This window comes from Mesoplodon mirus, assembly GCF_964341445.2.
Source record: "Mesoplodon mirus genome assembly, chromosome: 4".
Classification (NCBI taxonomy): domain Eukaryota; kingdom Metazoa; phylum Chordata; class Mammalia; order Artiodactyla; family Ziphiidae; genus Mesoplodon; species Mesoplodon mirus.
This window is the reverse complement of record NC_138979.1, coordinates 73,725,341-73,751,143: the sequence shown is the minus strand read 5'-3', so window position 1 is coordinate 73,751,143 and position 25,803 is coordinate 73,725,341. Positions and strand designations below refer to the sequence as shown.

General features: G+C 38.3%; 1 protein-coding gene across 1 annotated transcript in view; it reads right to left on the bottom strand.

Moving 5' to 3' along the window:
• Window positions 1–25,803, bottom strand: part of CERS3 (ceramide synthase 3) — a 97,925-nt gene that overhangs the window by 63,074 nt on the left and 9,048 nt on the right. Inside the window, exons 2-4 of the mRNA XM_082619139.1 lie at window positions 21,386–21,559; window positions 10,896–11,013; window positions 4,717–4,835 (exon numbers count right to left, since the gene is read on the bottom strand). Coding sequence (XP_082475265.1) covers window positions 4,717–4,835; window positions 10,896–11,013; window positions 21,386–21,558 — 410 coding nt within the window. The 5' untranslated portion in view covers window position 21,559. The remainder of the gene's footprint in view (window positions 1–4,716; window positions 4,836–10,895; window positions 11,014–21,385; window positions 21,560–25,803) is intronic.

Sequence of the window (25,803 nt, the reverse complement as noted above, 5' to 3'; positions counted from 1 at the left end):
TTTGGGGTTTGTAATAGTTCTTTTTTTTTTTTTTTCTGTCATTAACCTTGTTTATTTCAGGGATCAGTGAAGTTCACCAAAATCCCCAAGATATTTTCCTAGTTGATGGTGAAGGCTAGAGGTGCCAGTTAAAATGTTAAAATACAGAGTGTGCACTTAAATTTTAATTTTTCAGATAAACAATGAATATTGGCACCTGCTTATACTAAAAAAATTGTTATTTATCTGAAATTCAACTTCACCTGGGCATCCTGTATTTTTTTTAACACCTTTATTGGAGTATAATTGCTTTACAATGGTGTGTTAGTTTCTGCTTTATAACAAAGTGAATCAGCTATACATATACTTATATCCCCGTATCTCGTCCCTCTTGCGTCTCCCTCCTAACCTCCCTAGCCCACCCCTCTAGGTGGTCACAAAGCACTGAGCTGATCTCCCTGTGTTATGCGGCTGCTTCCCACTAGCTATCTATTTTACACTTGGTAGTGTATATATGTCAGTGCCACTCTTTCACTCTGTCCCAGCTTACCCTTCCCCCTCCCTGTATCCTCAAGTCCATTCTCTACATCTGCGTCTTTATTCCTGTCCTGCCCCTAGGTTCTGCAGAACCAATTTTTTTTTTACATTCCATATATATGTGTTAGCATACGGTATTTGTTTTTCTCTTTCTGACTTACTTCACTCTGTATGACAGAATCTAGGTCCATCCACCTCACTACAAATAACTCAATTTTGTTTCGTTTTATGGCTGAGTAATATTCTATTGTATGTATGTGCCACATCTTCTTTATCCATTCATCTGTCGATGGACACTTAGGTTGCTTCCATGTCCTGGCTATTGTAAATAGAGCTGCAATGAACATTGTGCTACATGACTCTTTTTGAATTATGGTTTTCTCAGGGTATATGTCCAGTAGTGGGATTGCTGGGTCATATAATAGTTTTATTTTTAGTTTTTTAAGGGACCTCCATACTGTTCTCCATAGTGGCTGTATCAATTTACATTCCCACCAACAGTGCAAGAGGGTTCCCTTTTCTCTACACCCTCTCCAGCATTTATTGTTTCTAGATTTTTTGATGATGGCCATTCTGACCGGTGTGAGGTGATACCTCATTGTAGTTTTGATTTGCATTTCTCTAATGATTAGTGATGCTGAGCAGCTTTTCATGTGTTTGTTGGCAATCTGTATAACTTCTTTCTGTAATAGTTTTTAAGAGAACAAAGGGGTCCTGAAATCAAAAACTTGGGAGCTGCTGCACTTCACTAACCATGAGCTGAATGATGATGTTCTTGTCAATGCTATCTTCCTTGCTTCAAATGAACCTAAGGCAGTAAAATGTCCTTTTTTTTTTCTTCCAGGAATGGCTGACACAAACATAATTGTAAGGGGGAAAAAAAAAAAAAACAACTCTTGGAAAAAAACCCAGAAATTGATTGGTTAGACTCACATGGTGATGTTGAAAGATGAGACTGCCAGGTGAGATCAGGGAGGATCTGGATAGAGTGAACTCGGGCGACATGAGAGACGCTGACAGGACGGACATGGGGCTCAACGGTGGGGGAACTGGATGGAGCAGGCAGTGGACCTGCCCGAGGGCCAGCTGGGCAAGCAGCAGTCCACCCAGCGGGAGGAGATCGCCTCTCTCCACCACCGGGGGGCGCCACTGCCTATATACAACAGATACTTGGAAATTACTCAGTGTTTTTATTAAACTTTTCATTGCTAAATGGAAATGCTTATTTTAAAAAGAAAAGTGATCTGCTAATATGGAATTTGATTTAAAAATAAAGGAGTCTCTATGGATTAAAATCCTGAATTCTGTGAAACAGGGCTTAGGGGTCATCCTTAAAGAAAGTAACCAAGGAAACAATACACTGAACTTAAGATGTTCAGAGACTAATCCATCCTGATATGGAGAAGTGTCTGCCTGTTGGAGAGTAATTTTAAGAGTTCTGTGTTGGAGACTAAGTTTCCTGAGATTTCCAAAATGCCTGGGGCTAGGTATCTCTTGCTATGATTCCTGTAGCACATCCCATAGCTAGGGAATAAAGTGCAGTCCCTATACAATTAAAGAGCTTGGTACTTTGCTTTAGTCTACTTATTTGATCCACAATAACTTTTAACAGTTCCCTGACATTTGTGACATTGCTAAAGAATAATGTAAAAGTTAAATTATAAAATTGTGGGTTCACTCCTGTCTGAATACATTGTACTGCTTCCTGCCTTTGCTTTACTTAAAACATGCTGCCCTCAAATCATGCTTTCTTTTTTTTTTAATTAACTTATTTTATTTTATTTATTTTTGCTGTGTTGGGTCTTCGTTGCTGCATGCGGGCTCTCCCTAGCTGCGGCAAGCGGGGGCTACTCCTCATTGCGGTGGCTTCCCCTGTTGTGGAGCACAGGCCCCAGGTGCGCAGGCTTCAGTAGCTGTGGCACATGGGCTCAGTAGTTGTGGCTCGCAGGCTCCGTAGCTGTGGCGCATGGGCCCAACTGCTCTGCGGCATGTGGGATCCTCCCGGACGAAGACCCGAACCCGTGTCCCCAGCACTGGCAGGCAGACCCTCAACCACTGCGCCACCAGGGAAGCCCCCATGCTTTCTTTTCTTATGGAAATGCGACCCATCCCTCCCCTCAAGGTCCAGCTTATGCCTGACCTCTAGAAAGCCTTTGTCTAATGTATCCAACTCTGCTGACGCCATCTCCTCTGAGTGCCCAGAGCACATCTGAACATGACCGTAGACCACAGGTATACAGGCCCATATGCCATTGGGGATGGAACAACAACAGATGTTGTGGTTTCATAAGTGATAGTCTCATCTCCCTGATTAGCTGCTTTAGGCCAGTGACCATACCTTCCACTTTTACTTCCCTCTTAATACCTACGAGTCCATATGATCTAGGATAGTGCCACATACCAAGAAGATGGTCCACACGACCCTCTGCATTGCCTGACTGATTGATAATAGCAACTTGAAATTCCCTTCTCTAGCCCGAACTCTGTGGCTGACTTCTAGCAGACTCACTGACAGCTAGATTCCCAATGTTGGGTCCTTCTCACCCAGTTACTTGACATATAGGGTCCCCTGCTTCTGAGAGGTCAGCATTAGGTGGCAGGGGCAGTACAGTGAGCAGAAAGAGTATCAGAAAAGGAGTCAGAAGACCTGAGGGCAACAGGCCCCCAACAGCCTGGCGACCTTGAGCAAGTTCCTTAAACTACATGATGTGCAGTTTCTCATTTCTCAAACAAGGCCCCACTTTCCCTGACTGCCTCACACTGTTGCTAGGAGGATCAAACCAAGATTATTTATAAACTGGAAGGCACTATAATGTATAAGAAATTCCCGGAATTTCACTGCAGTATGATTCAGCTCAGAGGTTGAGCTAGTCCCTGCCTGGGGACTTTATTTAAGATAAGAATCATTTGATAGAAAGAAAGAATGAATGAATGATAGCAGAAAAACAGGAAGATGTAATGTGAAAACAGCTCCAGTTTGTAGTGTTTTGTAGTGTGGTGGTCCAGAGAGATTCATTTGGGCCAAGCTGACATAGTGGTAACACAATATTAACCAATCTCTCAAGAGCTAAAACTCAGAGAGAAGCAGTTGGAAAACAAACCAGGTCATATACCTCTAGCCACTGTGGGAAAGGTAATGGAAGCCTGCTGATGAGAAAAAAAATCTTGAGACACCATGAAGACTTGGTCTGTGCCTCTAAACATCACCAGTCTCACAGCTGGATGACTGTACTCGGCAATGCATAGGTAGTTAAAAAAGTCATTAAAGTTTAACCTTCCATAGGCTTGGTTTCTTTATTTGAGAGTCTTATGCCAGCTCACTATCCATTTTACCATCAAAACAAAAACATCTGGTGAAAATCACTAGGCAATGTGAGGACCTTAAGAAACAGGCAAAAAGAAGGAATGTTATTGGCATATAGAACGTGGCATCAAAATTTCCCAACTAACAGGCATTTGTCTGGATGTAAAGAAGAGGAACAAAGTAAGAGCAATGACCTAGACCCTCTTTTTGGCACAGGTGTCAGTTTTTGCCACCAAGGGAGTAACCTAAAGTATCAATACTATAATACTCTGCAGAAGAGGGGAAAAAAAAAAAACAGAGTTGTAATGAAGCCAAAAATAAGTGTGGTACAGTCTCACTGCACTCAGAACGTTTTTGAAGCAGTCAGCTCCGCAAAAACCCTATGTGTTGCCCAGCCCATCCTGACCCCCTACTAAACCAGGCGAAAACCCAGAGGAACTGGATGCCCAGTCCACAGGCAGGGGTGGAGTAAAAGCCAAGTGAGACAGAAAGAAGTGTTGAGAGAGGAGGACAGCACCCTCTCAGACATTCTCTGCTCTTATAATGTGATGGAGTAATGTGATTAGAAACAGGTGATAGTCAGATGAGCTAGGGCCAACTGATACCCTAGAAAAGATAAACACCAGGTTAAGACATTTTTATGATTTTTCTGGACTTTAAAGATAAGTACATAACATCTCCTGTTCAACTAAGAGAGTTCATAGCTTACTTTGTTTCATAGAGAAGGAAAGTGAAGCACAAGAGGTGGATGAGTGACGAGCATCAAACTCCTGATTGGTAAGTGACAGAGAGGGTTCAAACCTTTCTTCTGCTGCAACCTAAGGATTCCTTCTGAGATGACTATTCTGCTCCATATAAAATGGTACCATTTCAAAAGTTTTAACTGTCCTTCTTACCAAGCTTCCTGGAATTTCTTCATCCTGCAAGGCCTATCTTGATTCCGCCGATTCCTAAACCATCTTTCAACCTGGCGCTCTGTCAAGTTACACTTTTTTGCCAGTCCATAAATATCAGTCTGAAAGGGGATGAAACAAATGAATGAGTGCTTAAGAGTAGAGTCAGGGTGGCAGGCAGTCAAGAGACAGTGAGATTGGGTGACAAGTGCTTGTGCACTGGAGAGGAGAGAGTTCTGCATTAGACCTTGAGCCAGTGCATTTGCCTCTTTTGCTCATGGAATCACACACCTCAAAACAGAGAGAATGTTAGTTCCCAGAACTCTGAGTTGTTAAGAAAGACCAATTCTCTGTAAGTTGGTAGCAACCCATATATTCAAGTTGATACATGGCTCACTCATTCAGCCAATTTTATTTAGGGCCTCCTAGGTTCCAGGTAGAGTAGTGTAGTTTAAGATGTCAATCAAGCCCAATCTCTTCATTTTTTCTTATGAAAAAAATGGAACTCCAAGAGTTTTAACAACTTGTCCAAGACCTAAAACTAGTAGCAAAGTGAAAACAAGAACTTAGGCTCCTGTCTTTTCTGTTATTTCACACAATCTTTCTACCAGATTCAAAACTTTCACATTTAATCAGATGTACAGCCTATTTCAAACTAATCTGAAATAATTCCAATTGTGAAAAAGGATTAAGGATTGCTGACTATAATAATGACGATTGCTTCTCTTCTGGAAGGCAGTAGTTGTAGGTTATGATTTAAAATTGAAAACAATACGGATGATGGATTAGCTCAAAGGTCACAGATCTGAAGTTCTCCCAGGGCCAAACAAGAACACAAAATGAGTGAGAGGACCAGGTCTGCTTCATGGTGGGATTTTAAGTTTTATTCTTTCAACACAGACATGCTTTACATGTTAAACCTACAGTACTTCCCACTTCCACAAGGAAATAAGCTCTGTAATTTTTTTTGAGACACCAGTCTTCTTGATCTTTTGTTTTCCTATGTTGAGTAAAAGAAATATTTCAGCTTACTCCTAACTTTAGTAGGAGAAAAATAAAATTGCATAAAATTGTCCCTCAGCCTCAGTTTTGAGGAAATAAGCAGGAGTCATATGGATGCAGCAAACAGGAAAGCACATGGCCCATCCCAAAGGGACAGTGGTGACCCAGCTCTGACTGATGGCTCCCAGAGTGAAAGTGCAGTCCCAGAAATCTGATGTGAAATCGCTAGGTGTTTTTTTTTTTTTAATGTTGAATTTACTTTAAATTTTAACGTTTAAATTTAAATGTTTAAGTTTAAAGTAAATTTAAACCAATCATGGACCAAGATTGTGAAGGCCAAACAAAGCCTGACCATGGGCCAGTTGGCTGCACAGCCAGCTGTCTGTGATCAGTCGTGGAGCTTCTGCTATGTTATTGTGTATAGTTTACATAATTGTTCAGGCGCACAGGACAACAGTAGATAAAATTCCTAAAGAAGCTCTTGTGCTGAAGACAGGCAAAGGACTAATTGCAACTACATACTTACTAAACTGCTAGCCTATTACTTAATCTAGAGAAAGAAAGCAAAACAAAACAAAACCAAGATATAGCCCATATTATACTCTGTTTCCTTGTAAATTATCCTCTCTAATACCTATTATTTTGTAGGCCAAGGGTTCACCTGCTGTTTTTTTTTGTTGTTGTTTTGGTTTGTTTTTGTGTTTTTGACAAGACTGAATTGGCAACTATTTATTGGTGTCTACTTCCTGCAGGCATTCTGCTTTCTATTGGAGATCTAAATGACCAAGACCAGTATGGGCCTCCCCTTCACAGGGTAAAGTCTGTCTGGCAAGGAAGTCAGAAAATGCAACAAAGGATTCTAATAAAATATCATGAGTGCTGAGATAGGGGAGGATAAGTGTACCATGGGACCTAACTTTACATAGGCAGTTCCTGGAAGTTACACTTCTGCTGAACCCTGAAAAATGTCCCAAGAAGGAGCAGATGAAGAAGGAAAGCGTCCTGGCAGCATGTGAGGTTGTCTGGAGATGAGAGCATGGGGGAGCTGGGGGAACTTGAGGAACAGAAAGAGGCCTTGCAGGGTGGAAACATACAGAGAGGTGAGGAGGAAAGATGTGGCTAAGGCCACAGCAAGGAGGGCCTTGCCTGGAATTTATCTGAAGGTTACAGAATGTTTGCATTTTGAAGTCTCCCTCTTGCAGGTGTAAAGAATGAAATGCCAGGAGTGAGCAGAGGTGGAGACGGTGTTCAGCAGTGAGCAAAGTCCCTGTCCTCACACTGGAATTTTCCCAGATCTGAGAACAATCCAATTTTATTATCCCATCATTTCTACAGATACCTGCTGAATAAATGCTTCTAGAAGACAATGATCAAACATGATCTGAAGCTTTTTTTTTTTTTTTTCTGATTTGGAGCACAGATGAATCTGGTTGAAAGTCTTGGGAATACTGGCCTCATAGACCTACAATATTATTGGGATAGAAATCATCTTGCAAACAAAAGTCTTTAGTAGTATTTTGTTAATGATACATGAAACAAGCATTTTACTGAACACCTACTATGTACAGAAAATTGTGTAGGATGTTATGGAAATACAAACAAGCATAAATAGGAAACAAATGACATTCTCTTGGGATAATTTAAGTTGGGATATTTGCAAACACATATTTGAGAACACTCCTGGAAAAGTCTATATGATAGGCACAGACTACAAATAACAACAGCTGACCTTGACTGTGTGCTGGGCACTATTCTAAGTACTCAATTCAATCTCTGAATTGAGAGCCCTGTGAGGTAAGTGCTGTTAACATGCTCAGCTCACAGAAGGGGAAACTGAGGCACAGGGTGGTTAATTTGCCCGCCTCCACACAGAGTCTTTTCTCACAATCCATGTTTTTAGCCTGACACAATAGAGTGTGTGTCTGTAGAAGGGAAAGGCTCTCAAGCAGAACCTCAGGGAGAAGTAGCGTGGTCTGAAGGAAGAGCACCAAATGGGGCTATGAGGCCTGGCTACTTGACGCAAAAACCAACCCTCTGGGACTGTGGAGGAGCCACTCGAATTCTTTGACTCTCACCCGTAAAATAAACTGGACTAGAGAGCTGTTTGCCCTAAAAATGTTTGAATCTGTGGTTGAGACAAGCTAGCAAACCGGAATGCCCCATGGACCACAATACCTGCTTTATGTCAGCCTTATAGCACCACATTTTCTTTAGACATCTTACAGAACTACACACTCATTTGTTCTGCAGCAGTTCTCATTGTGATTTTGCTGAGGAAATGGGCTAGTTAATAAGTTCTGCTGTTCCTTCATTTTACCAACAGCAGGAAAACTGATATGCTGGCCAGAGATATTGGTATGTTATCATGGTTCTCTCTCAGTACATCTTGAAGTTGTCATTGAGATACACACAGAGCGAGACACACACATATAAAAACAGTGGACACATAGCTGCACATACACAGTCACAAAAGAAGTGTGCGAAATCGCAGATCAAAACTCTCAATGGAGAGGCTTCCCTGGCAGTCCAGGGATCCACGCTTCCAATGCAGGGGTGTGGGTTTGATCCCTGTTCGGGGAACTAAGATCCCATATGCCACATGGCACAGCCAAAAATTTTTAAAAATGAAAAAAAAAAAAAAACTCCCAATGGAGGTTCATATGTACAGCATTTTGGACCTCATCAATACCATGTTATACCCTTCTGTGCTAACCAGTCCAGAATTGATACTGTATATACTGAAATGTTTTTGTTTTTATTGGTACAGTCTATTGAAGCTGAAGAAGCATCCTCAGATTTGTGTCCTCAGTTTCTTTTTTTTTTTTTTTGCGGTAGGTGGGCCTCTCACTGTTGTGGCCTCTCCCCTTGCGGAGCACAGGCTCCGGACGCGCAGGCTCAGCGGCCATGGCTCACGGGCCCAGCCGCTCCGCGGCATGTGGGATCTTCCCAGACCGGGGCACGAACCCGTGTCCCCTGCATCGGCAGGCGGACTCTCAACCACTGCGCCACCAGGGAAGCCCCTCAGTTTCTTTTAATAAAGTCAGGTGTTAGGTACCTGTATTACCACTGCAGTGCCTTGAGATTACAGGTTCGGAATACCCACCCATCCCTTGAATCAGCACAAAATTTTTTCTTAGTCCTCCCAGCAACTTGTCTTATTTCAGTTATAAATTAAGCAAAAATGCTATCTGTATGACATTGGCCAAGTTAATATGTGGACGTATTGTGATATTATTTTGTTTCCACATCTGAAATCACTATTAAGGCATGTACTTTGCCTTCCTCTACTATATTCTTCTATCTTCCTAAGTTCTAGTACTTTTATTCTATGGGCATTTTACTGGCCAACTTGTCATCTTGATCTGTTATACAAATACTGCCTTGATTTTGTAATCTATGAGCAATACAAATTAGGTGTCTTAATTATGTCCCTTCATCTTCATGGTTTAGTAGAGGAAGCTTTCTAACACTTGGGGTTGATATATAATATTTCTTTTACTTGATGCAAATGTCCAAATTATATCTACACTAAGCCATGCTGTACTGTCAATTGAGTTAGAACAAATACTCACACACACAGCTCCAGACTCTGAAATACATTTTTAACATTCTATTCACAGATAAAGATATCATTTGGGCATAGTAGAAACAGCACTCAACAGGGAGCCATGGGCCAGGATCCAGCTGGGGATTCAGCCACTGATTAGCTGCATGACCTAGGACAGGTCATTTCCTCTGTTGACCTTAGTTTCCTCATCTCGATCATAAAGAGAAAAGATGACCTAATCTCTAAATCTGTTTCAGCTTTTCTTAGTTTTTCTTTAACTGTCACATGGCTAATTTCTCTCCATAGCAGAGAAACTTGATAAGAGCCGAATTTTCTACATATTTTAAAATATCCTAAAAAGCTGTACAGCAAGCACAGCAAGTAACATAGCTACCACTGTTCTTCATGTTTTATGCAAGGTATTACCAAGGTTAGTTATTCTCAGAGAGAAACAGAGAAGGATAATAAGGACTCTCTGAAAGAGTCCTAACTTTTCATAAACACAGCTAAATAATTTCCTGTCTGAAAAACATGAAATGATGCATTATTATCACCAGTGGTAACAACAGTATTTAGATGAATGACTGCAGTCTTTTAGAGCACAAGGAAACAAAGAACACGTGGAGATGGCTTGTCAGACTGTCCTCATTTTAGAAAAAAAGGCACATACAGAAGCTGAGGGCAGAACAAGTTAGAGGCAGTGCTGGCTAGCTGTGAACAATTCTGAACACGATGCCTGGTACTATGTGGTCAGACCTCAACATGGCTTCTTTGTGCAGGGAGCCCACCAGACCAGTGATAGAAAGGCTCATAGGAAAAGCAAGTGAATTCAGCAGATAAGTTCAGGACCTTAAAAATCTATCTATCTTAAAATTGTGTTAGCACATACTTTTGACTTTTAAATTACTGGTGAGAGATGTCTGTATTCGTCATAGAGGGTGTGCCACTTTTGGAGAAGTTTTTATTTCATCTCTCATTTAAATATGGGGGTATAACTAGACTTACCTAGACACTATTATTTTTAAATATAACTTTTAGGTTAAAGCCATTTTCTGTGGCGTAAACATGCAGTGCACCATAACATTTCATCAAGTACATCTCATATTGAGAAGAGATTTGTGACTCTCCTAACTGTTCTGTCTCTGGGGAGTGGGTAGGGGCACAGTATATTTCTGAGTATTTCGAGGCCTTGGATAAAATAAAGTGTCCTGCTCAGGAAAGCCACCCAATAGACACTTTCATAGTGTGTGTAGTGTATATTGATGGTGTCACAATTATCAAAAGTGTCAGATATGGGCAACTCTGACTTAACAATGATCTCTTTTCATTAGTATACTTTGTATATACCCTACCATTAAAAATTAAATTTTGACATGTACAACCAAATTATGGCATTGATTGCTGGCATTCAACACTAGCAACGTTTGTAGTTTTATATTATAATATTTATTTGTCATTTTATATTATGCTCGGAATGCTGTATAACTTATCAATAGAGAAAAAAAATTCAAATGATTCAAGTCATTTGCTGCTCAACTGAAACAGATTTTTTGCACAGATAAGGTAAACCACGGATGATTGAAACATTAAGAAAGGAGATTTTAAAATCCAAAAACAAAGAACCTGTACTTACTTGAGATGGTTCCCTTGTGGAATGTTTGAAAAAATTCTCTAAAACAGTATTTGGTGTAATCTTCTTTCGAACTTCCTCTTTAATGCCAATTGTTTTTGCTAGAGGTGATGCAATAAACCTACAAAAATATGAACAAAAGTAAGTTCAAAATCTGAGAATGAATTCACAATGTCACCAGAAAACTCAAGCTGTAATTTTAGATTCCAAATGAAAGATCAGTCATTGGGCTATCTAAAGCCAATATCTGCCTTACAGAAACTCAAAGAGAGCAAAATTTGAGAACTTTTATACACGCAATAACTTAAGAAAATAAAATATAGTTGACTCTTTAACAACATGGGGGTTAGGGGTGCCAACCCTCAGCAGCACAGTTGAAAATTCTCCTTGTATAGCTTATAGTCAGCCCCCGTGTAAGTGGTTCCTCCATATCTGAGGTTCCACATCCATGGATTCAACCAACTGTAGATCTAGTACTGTAGTACTTACTATTGTAAAAAATCTGCTTATATGTGGAGCCTGCAGTTCAAACCCTTGTTGTCCAAGGGTCAACTGTACTTGCACAGTTCTAAAATCCATTTTATGTAAACCCAAATATATTTATATACAAGATCCAGGAACTGGGATAAGCCATTCTACTTAGAGTTTCATTTTTAAGACTACCAGGGATTAAAATAAATAATAGTTTTGTTATTAAGGTTTTCTTTGGTGATACTATCTTCAAGAAATTATTATGTCCCTATTTGAAGTTCTAACTTATGAAAAATGGCATGACTCTTGGGTAAACATCTAGGAATGGGATTGATGGGTTATATGGCAAGTATACGTTTAACTTTATAAGAAACTGGCCCAATGTCTTCCAAAGTGTCTGCACTATTTTACATTCCCATCAATAATGTGCCAGAGTTCCAGTTATTCCATATCTCTGCCAGTAGATGGTATTGCCAGTCTTTTTAATTTTAGCAATTCTACTGCATGTGTGGTGGTTTTTATTGACTTTTACATTCTAGTTTTTATTATTTCCTAACTTCTGCTTATTATAAATTTAGTTTGCTTTTTTCCCTTGTTTTTTAAGGTAGAAGGTATTGATTTGAGATCTTTCTTCTTTTTAAAAATAGGTGTTTACAGCTATAAATGTCCCTCTAAGCACTGCTTTTGCTGAATCTCATGTTTCTGTATGGTGCTTTCTTTTTCATTCATCTCAAACTATTTGCTAATTTACCGTGTGATTTCTCCTTTGACCCATTGGTTATTTAGAAGTATGCTGTTTAATTTCCACATATTTGCTTATTTCTCAATTTCCTTCTGTTATGGACTTCTAATTTCACTCCATTGTGGTCAGAAAACATGCTTTGTATGATTTCAATCCTCTCACATGTATTGAGATTTGTTTTATGGCTTACACGTGGTCTATTCTGGAGAATGTTCCTTGTGCACATGAGAAGAATGTGTATTCTGCTATTATTGGTGGTGTGCTCTACAGATGTCTGTTAGGTCTAGTTCGTTTATAATGTTAATCAAATCTTCTATTTTCTTGTTGATTTTCTGCCTAGTTGTTCTATACATTATTGAAAGTGAGGTACTTAAGTCTACAGCTGTTATTGCTGAATTGTCGATTTCTCCCTTCAATTCTCTTCATTTTTGCTTCATGTTTTTGGGACTATGTTGCTAGGTACATATATATTTATAATTGTTATATCTTCTTGATAGATTTACCCTGTTATAGTAAGAAATGTCCTTTGTCTCTAGTAACAATTTAAAGGCTGTTAAATTGTCTGGTATTAGTTTAGCCACTCCAGCTCTCTTTTGGCTACTGCTTGCATGGTATATATTTTCTCATCCTTTTACTTTCAAGCTATTTATTTCTTTGAACCCAAAGTGTTTCTCTTGTCGAAACCATATAGTTGGATCATATATTTCTATCAAGTCCTCCTATCTATGCTTTTTAGTTGGAGTATTTAATTCATTTACATTTAATGTAAATTACATTTAATTACTGATAAGATAGGATTTATATCTGCCATTTTGCTATTTATTTTCTGTATAGCTTATGCCTTTTTGTTTCTCATTTCTTCTATTACTATCTTGTTCTGTGTTAAATAGATATTCTGGCATACTTTTTAAATTTTCTTTTTTTTTTTACTGTTTTTAAAAATTACCTTCTTAGTGGTTCATCTAGGGATTACAATTAACATCTTAATTTATAACCTCCTAGCTCAGATTAATAGCCAAATGATTTCAGCACTATATAAAAACTCCATGATCTCCCCTCTCTGTGCTGTTACTGTCATATAAATTATATATTTATAAATTGTGTTCTCATCAACATACATTTATGATTACTATTTTATGCAGTTGCCTTTTAAATCAGATAGGAGAAAAACATGTTACAAGCAAAAAATGAATTTATATTTTCTTTTTATTTCTTATGTAGGTAACTTTACTGGTGTTATTTCTTCATGTGGATTCAAGTTAATGTCTGTGTCCTCTAATTTCAGTCTGTAGGACTCCCTTTAGTATTTCTCATAAGGTAGGTCTGCTTAGCAACAAATTCTTCCAGTTTTTGTTTATCTGGGAATGTCTTAATTTCTCTTTCATTTTGAAGGATAGTTGTGCTTGGTTGACAATTTTTTCTTTCTTTTTATTTGTCCTCCCATTGCCTTTGGCTTCCATGGTTGCTGATGAGAAATCAATTCAATCTTACTGAGGATCCCTTTTATGTGATGAGATGCTCCTTTCTTGCTGCTTTCAAGATTCTTTCTTTGTCTTTCAACATTTTGCTTATGATGTATCTAGATATGGATCTCTCTAAGTTTATCCTACTTGGAATTTGTTCAGCTTCTTAGATATATAGATTAATGTTTGTCATCAAATTTTGGGAAATTTTTAGCCAATTATTTCTTCAAATATTTTCTATCCTGTTCATTTACTCCTCTTATTCTGGAGTTCCTGTTATGCATATGTTGCTGTGCTTGATGGTGTGCTACAGGTCTCTGAGGCTCTTTTTTTTTCTACATTTTTTTTTTCTGTTCCTCAGACTGCTGACTTTTTCTTTTGCCTGCTTAAATATGCTGTTAAGGCCCTCCAGTGAATTTTTAATATAAGTTATTGTACTTTTCAAGTCCCAATTTCTATTTGATTTCTTTTTATAATTTATAATTTTTATCTCTTTATTGATATTCTTAATTTAGTGAGACATTGTTCTCATTCTTTCCTCAGTTTTTAAGCATGGTTTTCTCTAGTTCTTTGAACATATTTAAAATAGCTGACTTAAAGTCTTGTCAAATAAGAAGTCCAACATCTAGGCTTTGTAAGGGACACTCTCTATTGATTGCTGTTTTTTTCCTGTGTATGGGCCATACTTTCCTGTTTCTTTGCATGTCTTAAAATTTTTTGTTGAAAAGTGGACAAGTTTAATAATATAATGTGACAACTCTGGAAATCAGATTGTCCCCATACTCAGAGTTTGTTGTTGTCCATTTGTTTGTTTACATTTTTGAAATGATCTGTAAAGTCTGTATTCTTTGTCATGTGTGGGCACTAAAGTATCTGTTAGGTTAGCTTAGTGGTCTCCTAATGATTAGACAGAGACTTCCTTAAGTGCCTGGAACCAATAAGTCTTCCAGTGTTTACTAAGGGGCTCTGTGTATGTTTCAGGGCACACCTTCAACACTAAGATAGTGGGCAACTCTGCCTTAGCCTTCACTTCCTGTTTTCACAGAGGCTCAAGGTCATCCAGAGGTGAGAACTTAAGGTCTACTAAGGTCTTACCTGAGCATGTGGATGGCCCTGGGCATGCCCAAAGCTCTACAAATTCAAGTGGTCTTCTAATTTCCAAGAATAAGTCAGAGCTTTTCAAAACCCCCTATGGACATATCATTTCCCAGCTTATCTTTTAAAAAGAAAAGCTGTTAGTTTATTGTTTGCCCCAACTGTTATCCATTACCTCAGGCAGTTCCAAAGTTAATCAATTGCATCTAATTGTTTTAGACAAGCACCCCTCCTCTCCCCAAGGAAAAAGGCAAATAAAGACAGCTTGTGAGTAATGCCCTTCCAGGGAACCACCAGACAGGTTAGATAATGACAGTTCTCTGGGAACAATGCTTTGAAGGAGCTCCAGCTCTGTTCTGCTTCCTTCAGTGGCTGCCAGGCACTGGTTTCCACTGAAATTGTGGGCTGTTGGTTTTTCAAGACTATCACAGAGGAAGAAAGGTAAGGACAGAAATAGGGCAAGTTAAAATGCCACAAAGCTTGCTGTTCTTTCCAACAGTCAGCTATTTTTCTTAAATAACACTCTCTGGATTGCTGCAAGTCTTTGGCTAATTCTAAATTTTGAAAAGTTGATCTTGACAATTTTTGCTAGTTTTCTGATTTTAGGAAGGAGAAAATTTTCAGAGGCCCTTACTCTGACATTTTTGTTAACTTTCAGTGTATAGTGGTTTTAATGTTGAATATCTTTTTATGTGTTTACTTCCTATTTGTATATCTCCTTTGGTGAGGTTTCTGCTCAAATATTCTGCCCATTTAAAAAAGTCAAGTTATTTCTTTATTATTGAGTTACATATTCTGAATTTAATATATTATTGAGTTATATATTCTGAATTTAAGTCCCTCATCAGATACATGTTTTGTTCACATTTTCTCCTAGTCTGTCTTATCTTTTAATTTTATTGACATCTTTTAAAAATAACTATTAATGCATTTTTACATATCATATAATTCACCATTTTCAAGTATACTACTCAGTGATTTTTTTCTTTCTTAGTAAATTTACCAAGCTGTACAATTATCACCATGAGTCAGCTTTAGAACATTTTCGTCATCCCACTATAATACCTAGTACATATTTACTTTAATCCCTCTTTCCGGTTTATCATGTCACAGGCAGTCACTAATCTACTTTCTGTCTTTATAGCTGCACCTTTTGTGGATATTTAACATAATGGAATCATACAATGTGTGGTTGCTTGTGCCTGGCTTCTTTCACTGAGTTTAATGTTTTTGAGATACATCAATGTATTTGAACGTATTTGGAGTTCAGTCCTTTTTATTGTCAAATAATCTATTGTATAGATGCACATACATTAACAATGTCTTTTGAAGAACATTTTAGCAATTTAACAAGAGAAATAAAAGCATATGCCCAAATTCTTCTATTCAAATGTTCAGAGAAGCTTTATTCATTATAGCCAAAAACTGTAAAGAATCCAAATTTCATCAACTAATCAAAGGATAATAAATTGCAATATATCAATATGTTGAAAGACTACTCAGCAATGACAAGGAATCATTGATACGTATAATGACATGAAAAAAATCTCAAAAGCATTATGCTAAGTGACAGAAATCAGACACAAAAGACTATAATCTATATGATTCCATCTATAGGAAATATTAGAAAAGGCAAAATTATACTGACAGAAAGCATTTTAGTGATTGCAAGGAGGTAGCAAGTAGGAACAGGATTAACTGAATAGGGTACAGGGGAGTTTTCAGCCAATGGAAATCTCCTATATCATAATCATGGTGATAGTTACATGACTGTATACTTTTGTCAAAATGCATCAAATTTTGGATGAACTTTCTTGTATGTAAATCACACGTCAGTAAAGATGATTTTTTAAAAGCATGATATGTCCCTATTCTTCCTTCATTTCTAACAAAGGCTCCATTGTCTGCCAGGTCAGGCTATTCTAGTACTTACTTAGAAGTTTCTGTGTTTAACTAAATGCTGGAAATTTTAGTTATGAATGATTATTTAACCCTTAAATTCATTGTTTATAACCATGGAGTTGAATAACAATTTTCCTAGGGACTTCCCTGGCGGTCCAGTGGTTGAGACTCCACACTCCCAATGCATGGGGCATGGGTTCGATCCCTGGTCAGGGAACTAAGATCCCACATGCTGCACTGCGTGGCCAAAAATTAAAAAATAAAAATAAAAAATTTTCCTAAAATACTGATAAAATATATAAGCCAATCCAACTTCCAGATGGCTTAAGTTCTCCTGAAAATGACCTATACATTTCAGAGACATATAAAAACAAACTTATTATGCACCAGATGTACACAGAGCAATGTGGATAGATCATAAAGCACAGTGCTGTATTAAAGTAAAGAAGATATGGAAGAAGATCTTATCACCATACCATTTATGTCAACTAACAATATATGTACTTTATGTCCATACTCATGTTTCACTGGGTTATACAAACAAAAAGCCATCAAATACATACAGCAGGAATGGGAACAGGACTAGGAAATGAGGATAAAAGGTAATTAATGAAAATGTTAATTCAAATCAGTCAATCAATCAAAAGAGATCTAATACAGACCAAAGACAGCATGCTGTGGTTCAAGGAATATGATTAATTCCCCCTCTGCATAAAACTCCAAATAAAACAAAAACTTAGATGATCTTAAAACCAACAAAGATTCAAAAAACATATATGACAGGATTTTGGATAAATAATAGAATTGGGTCACTTATCTAACCTACTAGTTAAAAATTTTTATTGGAGAAAACACTCGTTTTTACTAGTAGAATAATGCAAATACAAAATGGTTTAATATGGCAGGGTTCTCAATCACACTCACTCAATGTTATCTCCTCAAATATTAGAAATGAAGAAATTAGCAAAAATAAAAAAGCAAAGCAGGATTAAGAAAAGAAGATTTATTCAGTAAGGGAATACAACCAATCTCAAAGCCAAACGAAGTATAACATTCCCCTCTAGAGAGTCATGTGAGAGATAAAGGGTGGATAAGCATACACAATGGATAAAAATACATATCCATAGCATATTTGCTGAGATGAGGATCATATCTACAGTCAAAGCATTAATTTAAAGAAGAAAGAGAAATAATGGTCCTGTTTGTTAACATGTCCAGGCTTCAAGGACAGAAATAACATTTTCAGTAGAACAGAGGAAGTATATAAGTGCAGTTTTCTACTTTAGCATTATCCTTTCATTTCAAAAAAATCTAGAAAATCAATCAATTCATCTTATGTAAGTGTAAATAAATATGAATAGGTACTTAATTAAAAACCTATTTTGAAAAAGGAGAGAATAAAGAAGCACAATAAGTATTTGATAAACTGAACTGAAAAGAGGAGGGAAATGACAGATCTTAGCTCTAGAAGGACCTTAGACTAAGATGAAATTTCCTGAACTTTCATTTTATTGATACAGAATAGAAGGGAAAAGTCCAAGAGGAAGAAAAGAGAACGTGAACTTCTGCTCCCATGTAAATGGTTCAAAGTTAGGTTAATTACCAGGGAATGAGTCTCAGGCTTGCTATTACTGCAGAACTGAGCCCTCAGATGGCCTCATTCAGACACCCACATGGCCTGCTCTTCCTTTAGCACTACATCTGTGAGTCACAGCACTACCTGTGAGTCAAAAGCCGAGCAATTCCAGAGCACTACCCTCCACATACTTTTTTTTCAATATTGTTTCATAGAATAAAAAAGAAGGCAGGCCTAGGCAGATATTAAGCATGTGAAGTTTAAATACTTCTCCTAAACAGAAACAATAGCCTATTGCCATTAAGATTGATTCCCATTTCCTAAGGACTGAAAGGCTCTTTCACCAGATTTAATCAGAGGGTTTTATATGAGAGAACAAAATATCTGAAGTAATGCAAGTCTCAGATAACATTTAAGTCCAATGTACGTATTTTGAGACTGTTTCAATTGAAGACGGTTAGCAATAATCCTTTTTCAACTCCTGTTAACTGCTACACTTACCCTTCTTTAAAGAATCCCATCATGCCCTCATGTTGCTCAGTGGAAATGGTAGAGGTGGGGTATCTATTCATTGTACCATTAAGTAAAAGCAAAAAGATTACCTTCTGATTTTACCACCCCCATCCCTGCCTTGGACTCTTCCAGGACCATAATTTACTCTGAGATAATGTGCTTAGTCCACAAGTGCTTAAATTTGAGTAGCTTAGATCCTCTCTAAATCATACTTCAGACACAAAAAAGAATGTATAGAAGAGTCTGGATATACTAGTTAGAAATTGTTATTCTAGACCCCTCCCCACCAAAAAAAGTAAAACATAAGGTAAAACTTGTAAGGAAAGGAAATTCTAAATACAAAGCAAATGTCAGTCACTTTCAAATGATCTAATTGTTTGTTCTTTACCCATCTGTCTCTCTACTCCTTTCTGGGAAGGGCCCTTACTTCCTCATCTTAAATGGCTCCTTGGTTAGTGGTTAGTACTAAAAGATAAAAATGAGCCAGACAAATCACAACTCCTGGTCACTTCCTAGAATGAGGAGGTGTAACACAAACACAGTCCAGGACAAAAGAAGGAAGCTTTCTTGTGATATATATACCATAGGATATGCTGAAACACTGTGTCAAATTTATATGAATTTTTGATAGCTCAGAAAAGTTCACATTTGCTATCATTCCCTTAGGCCATGTCTTCTATACTCCCAAAGGATATTAATTTACTCTCTTTTGTCACCAGGAGTATTTCATTGTGAAAGTCCAAGAAGTACTGGTACAGGGGAAGATAAAAATCCAGCAACCCTGAACCTGGTGTCATACCATGGGGGTTTAAGTCCCAGATCTACTCCTGACATACTAACCATGTAACCTTGGCCAGCTCACTTACCTCTCATTTTCTTGACTGAGATCACACCACTTATGATTTTTTTTTTTTTAATTTTTTATTAGTTTCTGCTTTATAACAAAGTGAATCAGTCATACACATACATCTGTTCCCACATACCTTCCCTCATGCATCTACTTATGATTTTATGTACCTCTTAAAATATAAGTTTCTATTCAAATGCAAGGTGAAAGTAATATTTTATTTATGATCTAAGTGGTTTAGTCTAAGGCAAATAATATAGAAGCCCTGAAAAAATATAAACTTACACTTCAAAAAGTGTGATCTTGCTCCCATGTTAAATTTTCCTTCCTTCTATTGCATTAAAAGAAATACAGAAAAAAAGAGAGATATGAGATTAGTGGAGCAACACATAGTTTTCTGTAGTGTCATGGGATGGAAAAAACTAAGGGTGAGTAATTGGGAGTTGTTAAAGTTATAAGGAGTTACGAAAGACTATACTTAACCTCTTGAGAAGAAGCAAGAATGGTCCTAGGAATTAAAAGAAGATTGGATTCCTTCCTGATAATTGTTGGAGAGGCTAAGACGAGGGCATAACAAGTTAGTTGGTCCTCCACAACTATGCTGCTTTGGCAAACAAAAATTTTTCTAGTTCACTGTCTGATCAAAATGTTAAAAATGGATCTGTCCACCAAAAAGTAGGAAATCTGCAGTGCAAATAAACAGAGGACCTGGATGACAAGTTCAAAGATCACCAGACACTCTGCAAGAAAAGCAAGTATTTCAGGACAGCAGAGTAATTTGCTAATTTGGAAGTGCAGTGGCACAATGCTACTTTATTTAGGCATTCTTTGACAAATCCAAACATGTGAGTAAAAGTAAAATTAACTGTCAAAAAGGAAGAACATTTTCAAATGTTCTCAGCTAGAGCTTAGTGGTATTGAGGGGCTTTCTTTTTCTCCCAATAGCAATAGCACATTGTTGGCCCAAGTGAAGCTGTTATTTGTATAAAAACCTTTTGGACAATCCATGAAACAGAGTTGGTCAAACTAACTCTTGAGATAAGGACCCTGCAAATGGTTATAAACATATGATCTGCATTACAGTTAGTCTTGGACAAAATGATCTTTATCAGATTTTGTCTTAAGTTTATCCAAGTCTTGACATTTGAATATTGTTTTTGCTCCAAAAAAATTAATGTGCTAATAACAGTTTTTTGAAATAGAGACAACTACAGAGATTATAGATGAACATTTATCTTCAGTTATCATAACACTAGTACAGTTTTAATAAAAGGTTGGAGGTAATATCTATTTAAATTAAATTAAGAAAAAGAAAAGAAGTTTACTTTTTCTGAGAAAGCAAATTGATATTTTTCTTTGATTTCCTTATACCTTGGAATGAAGGCCTGCTATTAAAACTTTCAATAAACCTTCAAAGTAAACTATGCTATAAAGCAATATTAAGTTTGGTCTTTAATGAGCCATTTTTGCTATTTTATAGGCATTCTAAAATGATAATGCATCCCCTAGTCATACTCTCCTAATACTGCCAACAAAGACATGGGGATTCATATCCATTGTCAGACAACATGGTACATGGAAGATGAGCTGAGTTCTTGTACCGTCATTGACACTAATAAGCTCTGTGATCCTTAACCTCTCTTGATCTCAATTTTCTTCTTTGTAAAACAAATGTACTTGAGGAGATTGTGTTTCTAATTTTTATTTGTTCAGTCTAGATAATATTTAGTGTGCATTTAATTTCATGAACTCCCCCAAGAATCTGTAGCCCATTAGTGGTGACCTCTGAACAACACATTCTTTAAGAATCTTACCAAAATTCTTTATTCTAGAGGTGGGGCAAAGAAGGGGAATGGGGAGGAAAGACATACAAACACTACTTACTTTTCAAAAAAATGTCTGATAATTATCAAGCCAAAAGCATATGGAATGGTCATATATAAATGAGAGGGTTTCACAAAGACGAGCCCATCATGATCTTCAAGATCTGACCACTTTATTGTTGGAGGAAGCCAGAATCTTTCCAACCAAAACCATTCTTTCAACATCTGAAACATTCTAGAGAGATGGAAAAAGAATACATTAGACTTATAGGACAAATACTTAAAATTGAGACAACATTGACACCTTTACTCAAAATACCTAAACCAGAGAGTTTAGAACACAGGGTACTATTATTGAACAGAACGGAGTACTATTATTTACCGGGCTTCATGGAGCTTCATTGCATTAAACAGGAATTACTCTGCCAACATTCTCAGAAGAATTTCGGCTGTGGCATGGCAAACTGAAGTTTAACATACCACTGTTCACACTCTTGGCACAACACGTGTTAATATTATGGGTATGTGTCTTCCTCTTATATGTTTCTATCATATGAAAATTAATCTAACAATAATCTCTACAACTTCAACATGCCAAAGGCCAACTTCATGAAAGCTCCAAGTACGTATAAACCTTCGCTAATATCCTAAGAACTTCTCCAGGAGATAAAGGACAAGCATATTTAACTTTGTATTACAATAAAGAATTCAAATTAGTCCATGTCAACAAACATTTACAGAGATTCTATTATTTGTCAAGCCCTGTGCTAGGCACTGAGGATGCAAAGATTAAAGAGACAGCGTTCTTGCCTTAAGGACCTTATATTCTGTGGGCAAGGCAGGCCTGACAGACGACTCTGACACACTTTTTCCAGGTACAGTGAAACAGGCTTGTAGTGGGTGCTGTGGGAACAAGGTGACCAGCACTGAGCCCAGCCAAGACGCGTCGGGAAAGCCCACTGGAGCAGATGATCTTAAACAATGTTCAAGATGTCTTAAATTACGGTAAGTGGAAGTAAACCAGGGAAAGGCAGGAAAGTGGCAAAGAGGGAATAGAAGTTTTAAGGAGAGAAAGTACACTGATCAAGTAACCAGAAACACAGAAGAACATTTAGATGCTCCAATCTCATCATTTAGGCTATGACAATTTTAATCTTGACATTTTGACCTTGAGGATGTTTTGATGTAATCCTTTAACAGTTCATCAGAGAAAGAAGTCAAATGTCCTCAGATTCACAGCAGGGTGGTCAAAATAACTCTGTCAAAACCTCTTGATTTGTAAATACCAGGTGCCCAAGGAACACCACCAGCAGCGTGGTTCCACCACAGCCTAAGAATCCAAGGTGTGGGATGCTGGGTCACACACAGGTGCTCAGAGTCTCGGTTTATTGTCCTGGCATAATTAGTAATAGTGCCCCTTCCTTTCAGAAGTGTCCCAGTTTGAGTAATAAATCATACGGCAACTCTCATCAAAAGGCTGGTGAGGGCTTCCCTGGTTGCGCAGCGGTTGAGAATCTGCCTGCTAATGCAGGGGACACGGGTTCGAGCCCTGGTCTGGGAGGATCCCACATGCCGCGGAGCAACTAGGCCCGTGAACCACAACTACTGAGCCTGCGCGTCTGGAGCCTGTGCTCCGCAACAAGAGAGGCCGCGATAGTGAGAGGCCCGCGCACCGTGATGAAGAGTGGCCCCCGCTTGCCACAACTAGAGAAAGCCCTCACACAGAAACGAAGACCCAACACAGCAAAAATTAATTAATTAATTAATAAACTCCTACCCCCAACATCTTCTTTAAAAAAAAAAAAGGCTGGTGAGACAGTTCAGACTTGGTCACAGAGTGTCTGCAATCCAGGCTAAGGAGCTTGGGCTTTAACCAATGGAACCCAGGAAGAGTATTATGCAGAGGAATAAAATAATCAGATATTTTAGAAAGGCTGCTTGGGCAGCCAGGTCCTCTGAGAGCCCACGTGGTATCTTTGTGCCGATTAGAGGATGGTGTCCCCTCTGGGCAGACACAGCCCTTCTTGCCAGCAGAATGAGATCTGGGTTTCAGCCTCCAGAACCCCCGGCCGGGCACACACATGGCCACTCTCTGGCAGCAATATGGAGTACATTTCAGGACACAGGAAGACTGAAGAGCAATTAGGAGTTTGAAGCACTAAATATGGTCAGAAATTGGAAGCTGCAGAGAGCAGTGGTATCAGGGAGCTGAACCTGCTGATCACGCCATTTATGAGATTACACATGAGATCCAAACTGGGTAGAGAATAAAGAGAGGCCAAGAAAGAAATGAGACGGAGGGGAAAAAATACAAAACTCAAGGGACCAGAGGCCAAAGAACAAGTCTGGTAGGAGTGGGACCCAAGAGAGCGGAAAGATTCAATCAGAGGTGAGGATCAGAGTGGAGTATCAACATTTCTGATTTCAGATGAGGAAGAATTCCAGAGTGTGGACATCAATATGCTTCAGAAAAATCCACACCAAAACCAAATAACTAACCACGGTGAGATATTCCCTACTTTATTCCATTTCTCATCTCCTGCTCAGAGACATGTGTGTGCAAAGTAGCAGGAAACCAGTCACACCCATACCTGCAAGCCTTGTGTGGAGAAGGAGAGGGGCTGCCTTCTTTTTCATGTATTAATCATTTTACTGTAACTTCTACCCTGGAGGAGGGTAAGTAGCATTAATACAGTCGCAAAATTGTGCAAATATGGTGGAATAAAGGTCATCAGGAAATATTTATTGAATACTTTCTATCAGTCTTTGGGTCTACAGAAAGGAAAGGGATGATCCTAGACTTCAGGGAGCTTACAACTGAGTCAGGACTGACCTGGATCTGGACTCGGGAGGAGACAGTGAGAACTGATGAAAGAGTTGTTAGGAAGGAAGAATTAACACACTTTGGCAAGGGAGCTGAGGATTCCAGCCTGGTTGCCTGGACCATCTGACATAACTGACCAGAGGGAATTAAGAGAGGAAATCTGCATTGAAGTGCACAGCCAGATTGGGACTGAACAAGAGCAGGCACAATTCTTTGAGCAAGACTACAGCTAAAATTCAAACTTCCTACAGATCTTAGAAATGAGTCCAGGTCATGGGAGTCTCTCCTATAACGGACAAACCTTGTACCATGCCTGTGTCCCTCACTGCATCAGAACGATCTACTTCTGCAAGGGGAGATCCATTTCTTCCTAAAAGTTTGCCTCAGCATGTTCATTACTTTATTAGCTCCAAATTTAATAGACTATGACTCAGGGAACAAATAGCAATGGCAGTGAGTTAGTTTTGATACTATTATAATAATTACACAAAATAGTTTGCTCACTCCTAAAATGCAACTCCAGGCAGTAAAGATTATTTTGTCCAGTGTGAAATATTACTAAATAAACAGCTTACAATGGTTATATAGGGGTTGCCACGCTAAATAATATGCAAGCAATGAAACAAGATTTGTTGAAAGCCTAGTAACTTTAACATCGAACAACCAAAAACATATATGGGGAGAGAGAAAGAACTCAGAAGTTAAGGGTGGCCCCCTGGGATATGTAGTTCAAATTGAGAAAAAAAATCTACACTATTTACTCTTTCTTCATGTGCTGCCACCAAACATCAATTACTGCTGCTTCAAAAGAGTTAAGAATCTCTTCTTCACAGGACATACAAAAATTAACTCAAAATGAAGCACAGATCTAAATATAAGGGCTAAAATAATAACACTCTTAGAATATTATATAGGAGTAAATCTTCAACACCTGGGGTTAAGCAAAGCCTTCTTGCACATGACATCCAAAGCACAAACAACAAAATAAAAAATAGATAAATTGGATTTCATCAAAATTAACACATGTTGTGTTTCAATGGATACAATCAAGAAAGTTAAAAGACAATCCAGGGCTTCCCTGGTGGTGCAGTGGTTGAGAGTCCGCCTGCCGATGCAGGGGACACGGGTTCGTGCCCCGGTCCGGGAAGATCCCACATGCCACGGAGCGGCTGGGCCCGTGAGCCATGGCTGCTGAGCCTGCATGTCCAGAGCCTGTGCTCCGCAACGGAAGAGGCCACAACAGTGAGAGGCCCGTGAACCACACACACACACAAAAAGACAATCCATATAGAGGGTGTGGAGAAAAAGGAACACTCTTGCACTGTTGGTGGGAATGTAAATTGATACAGCCACTATGGAGAACAGTATGGAGTTTCCTTAAAAAACTAAAAATAGAACTACCATACGACCCAGCAATCCCACTACTGGGCATATACCCTGAGAAAACCGTAATTCAAAAAAGTCATGTGCCAAAATGTTCATTGCAGCTCTATTTACAATAGCCAGGACATGGAAGCAACCTAAGTGTCCATCAACAGCTGAACGGATAAAGAAGATGTGGCACATATATACAATGGAATATTACTCAGCCATAAAAAGAAATGAAATTGAGTTATTTGTAGTGAGATGGATGGACCTAGAGTCTGTCATACAGA